Raw genomic sequence first — 12,486 nt, 5'->3', positions numbered from 1 at the left:
ATGGTCACCCAGCAGACAGGGCTGTGCAGGGCCTCAGGTGTGTCACATCACGGACATCAACGGTGTGCTCAGGGCTCGACCAGGGTGCAGTAAGTCAGCTCGGAGGTCGCCTAGGGAACATCCATGAGGGAAATAAAACGTGGGATAGCTGCACAGGACAGGAATTACCTTTCAGTGTAGAATTTGGAGCTGGCAATTTACAGGCCCCTCAGCCTTTCCCATTCTGGGCTGTCCCGGAAGTGGCTCCTGCAGCTGCCGGAGGTTATGGTGTTGGTGTGCTCAGTGTGACAGGCTGCTGTGTGTTTTATGTACAGAAATGATCCTACACATGTAATAACAGGTACATTCTCACTCTCTCAGAAAAAATCCTTTTATTTTTTTTGGCTTTGTGAGAGAGCTTGGTGCAGTTCAGGACCTGTGTCCTCTGAAACAGCAGGGCTGCTGTGGTTGGAATATTGAAGGTGTCTCCTGAAAACTGAGCCTGGAGTTCTCCTCCTCTTTAATGGTTTTTTTGAGGCAACTTAGATTTAGTAGAACCAGTATTTTCTTTTTCATGTAGATAGGATTCTGGTGGGCAGGGTCAACTTAAAACTCATAGTTAGGCTGTCATTGGTATTCTGAGAATGTTTGAGCAGCAGCAAACTGTGTCTGTAATACGTAAGGCCATCAGAAAGTGATTTGGGTTGGTCGTGATGTCTCACAGGAGTGGTATTGCAGGAGGTACAACAGAACTGGATTTAAACTGGATTTTATATTGGGATGTTCGGAACACTGGCTAATTCTGACCCTGACAAAATTCAGTCCTCTCTTTGAGTACTGTTTAGTCTCTGGCTCCTAAAAAGTGTTTGTAAAGGTTTTGTTCCACCCTTGGGGGTGGCACAGTGGTGTCTGTTACTAACTGGTTACACACAGTCTCAACTGTGTGACATCTTCAAGGGAAAGAGAAGGGACCAAGAATATACAGAGCGTGTTTGTGAAGATTTCTGTCTGTGGAAGGTCCTGTGCGAGTGGATTTTGGGTTCTGCCCAGGCTGGGCACCGTTGCTGTTTGTGTCGTGGGCCGAGCTCCTGGCTGGTGGGGAGAGAAGTCACTTTGGTGTAGGACTTCAGTCCAGTGGGACCCTTGGGAACTGTTGTGACAGGACACGGGGTGATGGTTTTAAACTGAAGGAGCATCGATTCAGGTTAGATATTAGGAAAAAGTTTTTTATGATGAGAGTGGGGAGGCCCTGGCACAGGTTGCCCAGAGAAGCTGTGGCTGCCCCATCCCTGGAAGTGTCTAATGCCAGGCTGGACAGGGCTTGGAGCAACCTGGGCTAGTGGAAGGTGTCCCTGCCCATGACAGGGGGGTGGAACTGGATGAACTTTAAGGTTCTTTCCAGCCTAAACCATTCTATGATATTAAGACTCAGTAGCTTTCTCTATGCTGCCTTGAGTTGATTGGAAATATGGAAGCTTGGGGATGTGGTCCCAGGCTGGGGAGCTGCCGTGGGAGTCCCTGCCAGGGTGTGATGCCAGCATCCCTATGCAGGCAGCGCTGGATGGACGGATGAATGGATGGATGGAAGGGAAGGTTGTTACTTGGTGGATTTCAGGCACATGTACCAAGAACGGGGAGCACCAAGGATGCCGCGGGAGCGCGGTGGGAGGACTTCTCAGTGTGTGTGAGTGTGTGTGTGTGTGCGCGGAGCCGGGCGGGTTCCCCCGCGGTTCCCCGGCGGTTCCCGGCGGGCCGGGCCGTTCCTGACGTGGAGCGCCGGGCCGGCCGGAGGCGGAGCCGCCGCGGGTTTATCAGCGCCGCGGGTCGCGGCGGGCGCGCAGCAACAGGCGGCGCGGGGGACCCGCCGCCTCTCCGCCCACCCGCCCTGCCGGCCCCGGCCCCGGGAGCCGCCGCCGGAGGGCAGGGAAGGAGCGGCAGGAGGAGGGAGCGGGCGGAGCGCGGCCGGGGCCGGGGCGCGGGCGGCCGGCTCGGGATGGTGCTCCTGCCCCTCTGGGTAGTGGCAGCCGCGCTCCTGGGGGCCCGCGCTGCGCCCGGCCGGCAGGTGAGTGAGGGGACCCCTGCCCTGCCCGCCCTTCCCCCGGGGAGCCCCCCGGCCCGCGGGGTCCCTCTGCCCGCCGCCCCGGGATGCGCCCCCGGGTCCTCCCTTGTTCCCCGGCTACCCCGGGATCTGCGGGCGGCACCGGGCTGGGCTGGACCGGCGGCTGTCCGCCCTCCTCCGCACCGAACACCGCCGCATCCGAGCAGCCCCGAGCCGGGGCACGGCATCCCCGCCCCGGGCTGGCGACCGCAGCGGCATCCCCTTCTCTCCAGATCCCGTCCCCCCGAGTCCCATTCCCCTGCCAAGAGCAGGTACCACCCCGTGGCATCAGGTCACTGCCACAGTCCCTGCGGTCACTCGGGAAGTCCACTTGGCTTTCCAGTTCTCTAGCACAGATCCAAAGAAGCACTGTCAGCTCTCTGCCCCGGCACCCGTGCTTCTTGGAGCTCGTCACTTCCCCGGCATTAAAGCCTTGCTTTGGCCACCAAACTTACTGTTTGGCACAGTGTCACAATATATAGAAGGGGTCATTCAAAATCAGGATTGCTTAGCAGCTCCCTTTATGTTAAACTTGCTACGGACTCTGTTAGTATGTTGGTGGGAACAGCTGTTTATTCAGTTAAGAAAGAATTGCCATCCCTGGAAACCAAAAGTAGAAACGTATAAAATAGTGTAGCACAGACCAAGTGATTTTTCAGCCTTCTGCCGTCCCCCATTGCATAGTAATTGCACTAACAACTTGGTGCATGTGTTTCTTTTCTCTTCTGCAGGCTGCTAAAGAACAACAGATCCAAATAGGTAAGTCTTTTTAGCTATTGTTGCTGCTATCAAAGCAGAAATAAAAGAAGCAAGCTCAACAAACTAGTGATTTCTGGAGAAATGATCTGTATGCAGGCGAGCATTCCCCACCATTGCCACCCAGGAGCATTTGTAGTTGCACGGTGACGTGGCATGGATTGAATTTGCATGTCCTCCCGTGCTGCAGTTTGGCATCCTGATGTGTCTGTGCTTCCCTTCTGAAATGTAAACCTACAGAAGTTATAAAATCTGTAGCTGTTCACTGTTGCCTCGTAGACTGATAGTCCTGGGTAAGAATGTGCCATGCAGCGAGTTTGGTGTCAGTGGTACATGCAGGTGCTGAAGGGAAAGGTGCCTGTCTGTGCCTGTGAGGTGCTTCATACTGAAACTTCAGCCTGTTGGACTCCTCCCAAAGACAGGGAGGATGCACCCACTGTTTAGCTTCAGGTGTGTGTGTTCATTTAGACTAATGGGTAATTGGGTGCTCTATGGGTTGGAAGAGGTGGTGGGAGGATGTGGAAGCTGGCATTCCCTCTCCCAGGGTGTTAGTGCCAGGGAATGCCATCCTATGTGCTCCTTGCCTTACCCAGTATGAAGTGAGCCTTTCACCATGCTGTTGTATGTGTCCCTGCACACGAGTGTGCTCTGGAGCTCTTCAGCAGTGGGAATGGACCCAGGCAGTTCTGTTTCCAGTTGCAGTTAGACCCCCCGCCCTGAGGTTTTGGTTCAGGTTTTGTTCAGAAAAGAATTTCAAGCATTTCTGTAAATTTTGGAAGTCTTGTCTCAATTTCAGTTCTGGCACTGCATCCTCCTGGGCTTAGGTTGGCTTCCACTGCGATCACTGAATAATTGGAATGGAGATGGTGAGGTACATTTAAAGCTAACTGGCAGACAGAGGGTTTTTCCAGTGGTATGCTGATCCTGTGTTTTATTTCTAGTCCTTTCCATGAGAAATGGGTTGTATTTGAATTTCAGAAACCATAAGCTATATAGGAATGCATCTTTTAAATTACACAGTACATCAGGCAAACTCCCTGAATCTGGAAGACAACTGTCTGTCCTTTAATGCCTTCCTCTCTTTCACGGCCCCAGCATTGCTGTACTCAGGAATGTTTGGGGCTCTATTTGGTCCTGTAAATTCTGATTCAAAAAGCACAGAACCATAGAATTCCAGAATGATTCGGAATGGGAGGGACTTGAAAGATCATCCAGTACCAACTGCCTGCTATGGGCAGAGACACCTTCCACTTGACCAGGTTGTTCCAAGCCCCATCCAGCCTGGCCTTGGACACTTCCAGGGATGGGGCAGCCACAACTTCAAACTGTGGCTTCCTCAGCTGAGAATTTTAATGACTTGAAGGTAAAACCTGCACTGGGATTGTCTCAGATGTGCTGTCCTACTTCTGAGCCCCTACCAAGTGTCGGTTTGCATCGCTGTTGTGTATTTTGAGTTGGCCCAGGGCTGGCTGCTGTCAGCAGCTGATCTTTTCGCCTGAGAAGTCACATAGGGCAAACTAAAGCACCTGGGGGGTTATTTTTGTTAAATATCAGCACAGACTGCAGTACAGGCACAGGGAGTTACCACATTTAATTACCTGCATTCATGCACAATGTGCTGCAGTGCCTGGGGGCTGTCAGGAGGAACTGGTTCTGTGTCACTCGTGGCACAGTCAGCCTAAAGGTGCTGATGCTTGGGGCTATGCTGCATCTTCCCTTCTCCTCAGCCTCCCACACAGCAGCTCCATCACTTCTCAGTGCCACTTCTGTAAGAAATCTGGGATCTGACCCGTGACACAATGGTGCCAGGCCCTTCTGCCTGCAGAAAGCACCTGCAGCTCTGCAGAGGCTGCAAAAACACCACATCAGCCTTTTCTTGAGCTGTCTGTATCCTTGGGGCCAGTGACAGCAAAGTACAGCAATGAGGGCACCAGAGCCGTGTCCCACATCAGCCTCTATCCTTTCAGTCCATGGCTTTTACTCATCCAGCTTGCAGTGTCCAGGTACAGCACAGTCTCATCCCTCTTCAGGTGCCGAGTTGTGAGGCAATTTTCAAGAAACCCATTGCCCTTTTCTGTCTTGTCTTTCTCTGTGGGCATTTCTGCCACCTAAAGGCAGCCAAAAAGAGCAAACAGTAGTTCTGGAGTGAGGCAGGTTGTTGAGAGGCACCACAACTGCTTCTTTGTTTTTGGAAGCCACCAGCCAATGATGGGGACAAAAAATGGTGATGACAAAATCCCTGCTGGGCTTGTCTGGTGGTCTCCAGCCCATCTTGTCCTATAAAGCATTACTTTGCTGAGTGACCAGAGCAGCTCCGTGTCATCCCATTGTGCTTTCCTGCGGAATGGAAGCGTGATCTCCCGGAGCGTGGCACAGTCTCCCTCTGGAAACGCTGTCCTCTCCATCCCTGCAGCAGCAGGTAACTGTTTTTTCCCCAGTACTTTTCCTGCCATCCAGCAATCTGTTTGTGTCACAGCCTGTGAATTCCAGCCAGAAGGTGCCTGCACAGGAGTGCTCTCAAGGTGTCACCTCAGATCCAGTCCCCCTGCTGAGACTGTGTTTTTGAAATCTTCTCAAATAGATGTTTAGGCATTTGGAACTCTCCTGTGGACAGCCACGTTAGGAATTTTTGATCAATGTATTTCACAGAATCTTGTGTCTAAAAAAATAATGGTTTTCCAAATGCAAGTGATAAAAAAGGAAAAAGTTTAGGATTTTGGAATCCCAGCTGTTGTACAGTGCAAAGACAACTCCTGGGAGAGCCAGCAGTGTTAATTCTACAGTTTAATGAGTATTTGAGGGGGGGGGGGGAAAAAGCAGGGACAGCTCTCTTCAGAGGCATTCTCTACCTAATTATGTTTTGGCACACAATGAAAGAATGTGATGTTCCTTCTTAAGTGCTTCCTTTCAACTTAAACATTGTGCAACTGGAGCAGCGGTTTAAAGCCAGATTTTAAAAAAAATGGAGAAAATTTGCAGTTAAGTGCTTTTCCTCTTGCTCTGATCAGCTCTGTCAACTTGGAATTAGCAGAGCACATCGACTCTGAAATTTTAGCTTAGGAAAGGGAACACCTACAGCTGGAATAGCATTTCCTCGGAGCGTGCAGTCTGTGGAAAAAGGGTAATGTAAGTCAGCGGAGGAGTTCAGATGTCTTCGGGATTCAGTCATGTCCCATTTAATTTTAATTGCCTTTGAACAAAAGGCATTTCCTCTTCTAGCTCAGCATTTACAGGCTCTGGAAAGGGCTTTTGCTGACTCAAATCCTTGACAGTTCTCATTTTCCAGCCTTTGTTCCTACCTTCTTGTGGCTAGCTGGCTGTTCTTATTAGCAAAATAGCCTTTTTTTTTTGCCCCAGCCTGTGGAAATGTGGGAATTTATCTGTGGGATGTGCAGAACAGTTTCTCTGTTGTGCAGTAAGCACAGAATTCGATCACCAGACTGGTGCACTGAACCTCCTGCTTTAAAAGAAAAGAACAAGCCACAAGGAATCTCGGCAAGGTAAAAGGCGGAATGTCAGCCTGGGAATGAAGTCCCAGCCCTGTAGTGCCGGGAATGTGAGGAACAGTGATTTTACTTTGACCCAGTTAGGATGTACAACCCAACAGCTCTGTCTCCTGTGCATGGCCCAGTGTCTAATTAATAAAAATTGCTTCAGAGTTTTAATTTGGTCCCTTCTCTAAGGAGACAGACTAGCAATCCTGGCTGAGAATTCCCAGTGCTTTAAATGGGAATTATCCTAAGGATAATGGCCTAATTAGGATGCCAGTTTTAGAACCTCATCTTGTGGATGTGTGGCGAAGTAGGTGAAGTTGGCTGCTGCTGAAACCCACCCTGTGGCTGCTGGCTGTAGGATGTGGGGTAGCAGTGGGCTTGGAAATGACTTGTCACATTCCTGGGATATAGTATTTGTATATTAAGATAATTTGTAGTGCTAGAATTGAAATGTCTGTGTTCATCCTACTAGTACCATACATTGTTTTTTGGTCAAATTCCTCAGTAACTGGCCTGAAAGAAAATGACGAGCAGTTCTGTGAAGCCATTAGGAACATTTTCCTCCTGAAGTTACTCACTGAATGTGAGTCCTTTAAAAGCAGCAGCCTCTGCTACCAGGAGAGAGGACTGGCTACTGAGCTTTTGCTCTGTTAATTCTCAGCCCAAGTGTGAGCCACACTGCGAGCAGGTAAAACTTAGCTCGCTTAATTAAGTACATTTGTTTGAGGAATTCTCAATGGCACTTAGTGCTACCATCAGAGCCACCCAATCTTGGAGGTTTTTAAATGGAATTGTCAGTAATATCACTCTAATATTGCTTTCACCAGCTCTCCCAGGAGGAGAGGAGCTAGGCAATAACTGTTTTGGTGCTAAGTGTCTTTAGCTCTCACATAGTGGAATCTGGTGGCTTAGGCTTAGGCCTTGGTCCCGTTGGGAGCAGCTTGTGGCCCCACAGCTTGACCTGGCCCATCTCCTCTTACAGCCTGGAAATGGGACACCGAGTATCCCGATTGCTCCCACCTTACAGAGGCCCCACCGCAAAGATAAACTCGTGTGACGGGTTTGTTTTACACCGAGGTGACATTACTTGAAGACACGTTGCCTTGGCCAAGGGTCGTGCCACTGAGCTGCTCTGGTGTTACCAGCACTGTGGGTTTGCTGGGGTTGTGGCTCCTCTCTGTTGCACTGAACTGCAGGGTGTAGGTAGTTTGTGCAGTTCTGTGTTGTGGGGTTTTTTAAATAATTAGCTTCTCTGTTCTTTTTGATCTCTGTCAGTCAGAGGAAAGGCAATAGCAAGTTGCTGGGTAAGGGGATTTGTAGAGGGAAAAGTTTTTGCCTTTACCATTGCTGACATGGATTAATTTATCAATGGCGTGTGACATCCACTGGATTTTTTCCCTGTTCGTATTTCCTGAGTAACCTGTGTGCAAATTGTGGTTGTAACCAAGCCTGCCACTTAATTTTCAAAATCTTCACTGGGGGTCCTGACACAGGAGCGAGCAGTTCTGTGCCAGGTGTGCAGTGGAGCTGTGTGGCATTTCTTAGGGGGAATTGGGAAGGGTCGCTGCCTCTCCTGGGACTGTGGAGCAAACCTGAACCCCAGGGAACTGCCCAGATAAATGTCAGTGAATATTTCAGGGGTTTCTCTCTTAAGTTTTATAATAACAAGTAATAGAAAGAAATCCTTCCCTGTGAGGTGATGAGGCCCTGGCACAGGTTGCCCAGAGAAGCTGTGGCTGCCCCATCCCTGGCAGTGTCCAAAGCCAGGTTGGACAGGGCTTGGAGTAGCCTGGTCCAATGGAAGGTGTCCCTGCCCATGGCAGAGGGTGGCACTGGATGGTCTTTAAGGTCCCTTCCAACCCAAACTATTCTGTGATTCCATGATAAGGGAGGAGCAGTGACATGTGCCTTACATTTTCCTGTGTTGGTAGTTTGACCAGGAATCCTCGGTTGGGAATTTTGGAAGGGGAGGTGTGAGGTAGCAGGGTCCTTGAGTCTTAAGGCTCGTTTCATGCTCTTGTTCTAATTTGAGTTTGGTTTTTGGCTGTTTCTCTTGGCAGAATTCCGAAAAAGCAGGCCGAGACCGTACGGTTTGGTGATTCCCATTAGCACCAATGCAGACGGAAGCTACAGCTCCAACATCCTCTCTGCGAGTCACCAACGGCGAGCGCCGCGGGAGGTGTCCCAGAGCCCCAGACAGCTCTACTTCAACGTCACTGCCTTCGGCAGGGAATTCCACCTCCGGCTGAAGCCCAACACTCGCCTGCTGGCTCCCGAGGCCGTGGTGGAGTGGTACGAAGACTCCGTGCAAACTGGGAGCGATGGTGGGAACGCGAGTCACGCTGGGACTGCTACGGAGCGCTTGTGGAAGAGGGAGCCCCTGTGGACCAACTGCGCCTACGTGGGGGACATCACGGACATCCCTGGAGCTGCGGTGGCCATCAGCAACTGTGACGGGCTGGTAAGGCTGCTTTCACAGCTCCTGTGTCTGGTGTTTGCTGCTCGGTGCACAGCTTCTGTTGCTTTTAACCACACCTTGCTAATGATGTCGTTCACAGAACTTAAATCCCTTAGAAAACTCTGATGGGGACAATCCTACTGCTTTACTTTGGGATAATTCCTCTGAGGCTGATGAGCAAAGCCCTTCATGTCACCGGTGTGACATGTGTCTTGTTGGGTGTCCTTTTTACTCTCATGAGGTGTTACAAACAGGAAAATTAATAACAAAGACATTTTTAAATGTAAAAGGTGACCTTTTGAGGACTGAATTTAGAATCTGGCATCCAGATCATCCCTCTGTAGCACTCTCAGGTAGCAAAATCACAGGTTCTCCTATAGTCCAAGAATAGCAGCTTTAAGTTTTAAAGAGTTTATTTATAAAGTAAGCACACTTTGTGTTCTCTTAGATGCAGTTTTGTTTCATCAGGAGGTGTCATATGAGAATCGAGTGGGTCACATCTGTTAAGGGTTTGTTCTCAGCCTGGTTGCGAACGCTTGGGATTTTGTTGTGGCTCAGCTGATGCCCAAATCCCAGAGTGAAAGGCTGGGCATATATGAAACCCACACACCATTCCTGGATTCAGTCACGTGGTAAAGCCAGCCAGCAATACTCACCTTGTGCTCTGTGAGGCGTGGGGGCAGCGGTGCAACACGCCAGCAACATCCAGGGGGATGAATGTCTCCTGGCTACCCTCCTGCTGTTCGGGACAGCAGTCACATGGAAAGGTCTGCACCAGGCATCCCTTCTTGGCAGTGGGTTTCCCTCTTCCCCTCACATGCCACTTGGTCACGATCTGATTCCATTTTGCAATGAGTCCTTGCTAGGAAGGCTCCCACCTCGCAGCAGGCTGGAGTTACTGTGGGAGTGACTGCAGAAAGGGCTCCAAATACCCATTCAGACTGCAATTCCTTGACTTCCCTTGCTTAAAGCAAGGAAATACTGGTGGTGGTTTGACCAGAGGTGATAACTTATATCAGTTTGGTGTGTTTTGGAGGGCTTTTGGTGGGTTTTTTTAGGAAAATCTGTTGTCAGTGTGCTATGTTTATGAAGGCCAAGCAGACATCTGCCTGGCTAGATGCAGCTTCTGATGGAATCCTTCCAGTGAATGAGACCCTGGGACCGGGAGCTGGATTTTAGCAGTAATCCTGAATGAAGTTGTTGTGTGGAGACAGCACGTGAAGACAAGAAATTGGATTAAATGGAATTAGACTGAGGAGTGCAGCAGCTCCGGCAGAGATTGCCATGTGGCTGGCAAGCTGCTCCTGGGGTATTTGCAGTTAAATGAAGCCAGAAGGGACTTTTTGGTGGGGGAAAGGCCTCACACTGACAGAGGGCAGGGTAAGGTGGGATACTGGGAGGAAATTGTTGGCTGAGGGCGGTGAGGCCCTGGCACAGGTTGCCCAGAGCAGGTGTGGCTGCCCCATCCCTGGGAGCATTCAGGGCCAGGTTGGGTGGGACTTGGAGCAATCTGGGATAGTGGAAGGTGTCCTTTTTTTCTCATAGCACCTAGGAGAAGCACTTCATGTACTTTCCATGGTTTTGGGGACTGGACTAGGAGAATGTGGGCTTTTATCTTTGAAGAGAGGTGTGGATAAATGCTCCTGGGTCGCTCTTGTCTCTGTCACAACCTGAGCCATTGTTACATCTCTGGGAGCACTAATCATGTGAGTGTGACATAAATAAATAATCCTGAAGAGTTATTTAATGCTTTTTTTTCTCCTGGCATCTCCAGAGGTAGCAAAAGGAACTTGCAGTTACCATTGCTGGCTTCTCTGTTGCTGTACTGTGTGTCTCTTAACCCAGCTAGAATATTTGATCCTCAGTGTTTCCCAAAGATGTGAAGGATGAGATAATATGGCTTAACAGAAACTGGAACAAGAGTGAGAAATTCTAAGGCCATGTGTATGTCTGTTGGAGAGATTTATTTTTGACTTCAAAGGAATTTAGACACTCTCCAGAGTAGCCAGCTGGGTTCTGAGCTCTTGGGAGAAAGTGAAGGGAATCACTGGAGTAGCAATTTGCACAGTGTATAGCTTATAAAAGAAGCTTGATATCATAAGTAACAGGAAAAGAGCACTTGGGAGCTAAATTTTGATTGCTTGATTGTAAATATATGGAATAATTGCCTTTTGCATTAGTAAAGCAAGATTCTGCCCACAGTCTTTTCTTCAATCTAAACTTACATTTAAAACCCCAAATATTTGGACACTTTGTTTTGAAATAGTTTGCATATCTACTTCTGCAGTGGAAGTTGTCTGTGTGCCATCACTTTTGCAAATTGCTATCTTCGCATCTGCTTAATCTCCCTTGGAAAATAATCCTGTTTATTTAAAAAGCCCACATGTGCATGTGCCTGCACTTGTCATGGCAGAAGAACACTTCATTAGTCAGGGAGGAGCTGCCTCTTGTCTTCTTCACTGGGTGTCAGGAAGCTGGGGCTTCCACAGGTTTCTGCTGGATATTTCTGCTGTTGTTTCATCAAAGTAGTGATATTTATTGTCAGAATCCTTGGGGAGTGGAAGGTGCCAGCCTCAAAAAACCACCACAACTGGTTCACATTGTAAATGAAGAGGAGGCAGCAAGCCCAACATTCACAAACAATGGCTTAAACCACTTTTCTACCCGTTGTTGTAGAGAAAATGAGCTCAGTTTCTCAGTTAGCTTCCTGAGCAGGTGTTGCTGTGTGGTGCCTTTAGCTTGTGCTTCCACTGTGATGTTTTTGTAGACGAGTGCCTTTGTGTTTGAGCTGGGATCTGGTTTATATTCACATCCATGCAATGCCAAGTGGGAATGCTGGTTTCTGTTTCTCCTAGAGCATTAACCTTGCTGGTTTGAAATCAAAGGGCTGGGCCCAGTGCAATGAACCTCTAGTCTTTGACTTCAGATTCCAAGGAAAATGAGACTTATTTTTTTGTTTATTGGAAACTATTTTGGGTTTGTTTTGTTTACTGGGGTTCCATGGCCTTCAGACCCAGTGCTGAGTGTTCTCATTTGGAAGTACAGCTGTTTGCAAATGGAGGATGCTCGGGGAGTCCGCCTGGCTTGCAGTGTTCAGCTGCCAAACCAGGGAAGTCCTGGAAGACAGGCCAACCATCAGGAATTAAAAAACCCAAACAAATCTGCTCAGATCTATCACTTGTGATGGATTATTCCTCACTTGCTTATTGCCATCCCTTTTTTCTAAGGATATGGAGATGTGAAGAAACATGTCTGTGTGTGTTCACAGCTGCTTTCCTTTGACAACTGCAGGCTGGAGTATCTCAGACTACAGGTACTTGCACAGCCTTTAGCCTTGCTTCAGGAAAAGCTTTGAAAATCTGCTGGAGTTGAGGCATGTGGGATCCAAGGAGTTTCAGGGCATTCTGATTTGTTTCAAATGCTTTTTTGTTGCCCTTGTTCCATCAGGACTGAAGTATTAAGGCTTATTGCTTGTTCCTGTGTTGGTTCTAAACGTGTTATTTCAGCCTGATTACCCCCAAGCTGGCAAGACTAGAGTTCCTAAATGGAGAAACAGCTTTCTAGGAGCCACTGGTGTTTTCTCCCAGTGTATTGGAATAGCATTCTGGAGACAAACACTTGGACTGCTGCTGAGCATCTGCTTGTAGTGCACAGGAGACTCTTGCTGAGCTTTGGGTTTGGAACCGTCCCCTTGGGTCTGG

The 12,486-nt window shown here is 49.1% G+C and overlaps 1 protein-coding gene across 5 annotated transcripts in view; it reads left to right on the top strand.

The window, feature by feature from the left end:
- ADAMTS3 (ADAM metallopeptidase with thrombospondin type 1 motif 3) overlaps positions 1-12,486 on the top strand; it is an 85,190-nt gene that overhangs the window by 26,789 nt on the left and 45,915 nt on the right. For 4 of the 5 annotated variants that reach the window (XM_027669665.1, XM_027669668.1, XM_027669666.1 and 1 more), the window contains one exon: positions 8,388-8,788. In XM_027669665.1, coding sequence (XP_027525466.1) covers positions 8,388-8,788 — 401 coding nt within the window. Of the gene's footprint in view, positions 1-1,937; positions 2,042-2,808; positions 2,837-8,387; positions 8,789-12,486 lie in introns of those variants that run through there. The other variant, XM_027669663.1, reaches the window with a different exon arrangement.

This window comes from Corapipo altera, unplaced genomic scaffold, assembly GCF_003945725.1.
Source record: "Corapipo altera isolate COAL_440 unplaced genomic scaffold, ASM394572v1 258, whole genome shotgun sequence".
NCBI lineage: Eukaryota > Metazoa > Chordata > Aves > Passeriformes > Pipridae > Corapipo > Corapipo altera.
The sequence above is the reverse complement of the archived record's forward strand: the minus strand, read 5'-3'. Positions and strand labels throughout refer to the sequence as shown.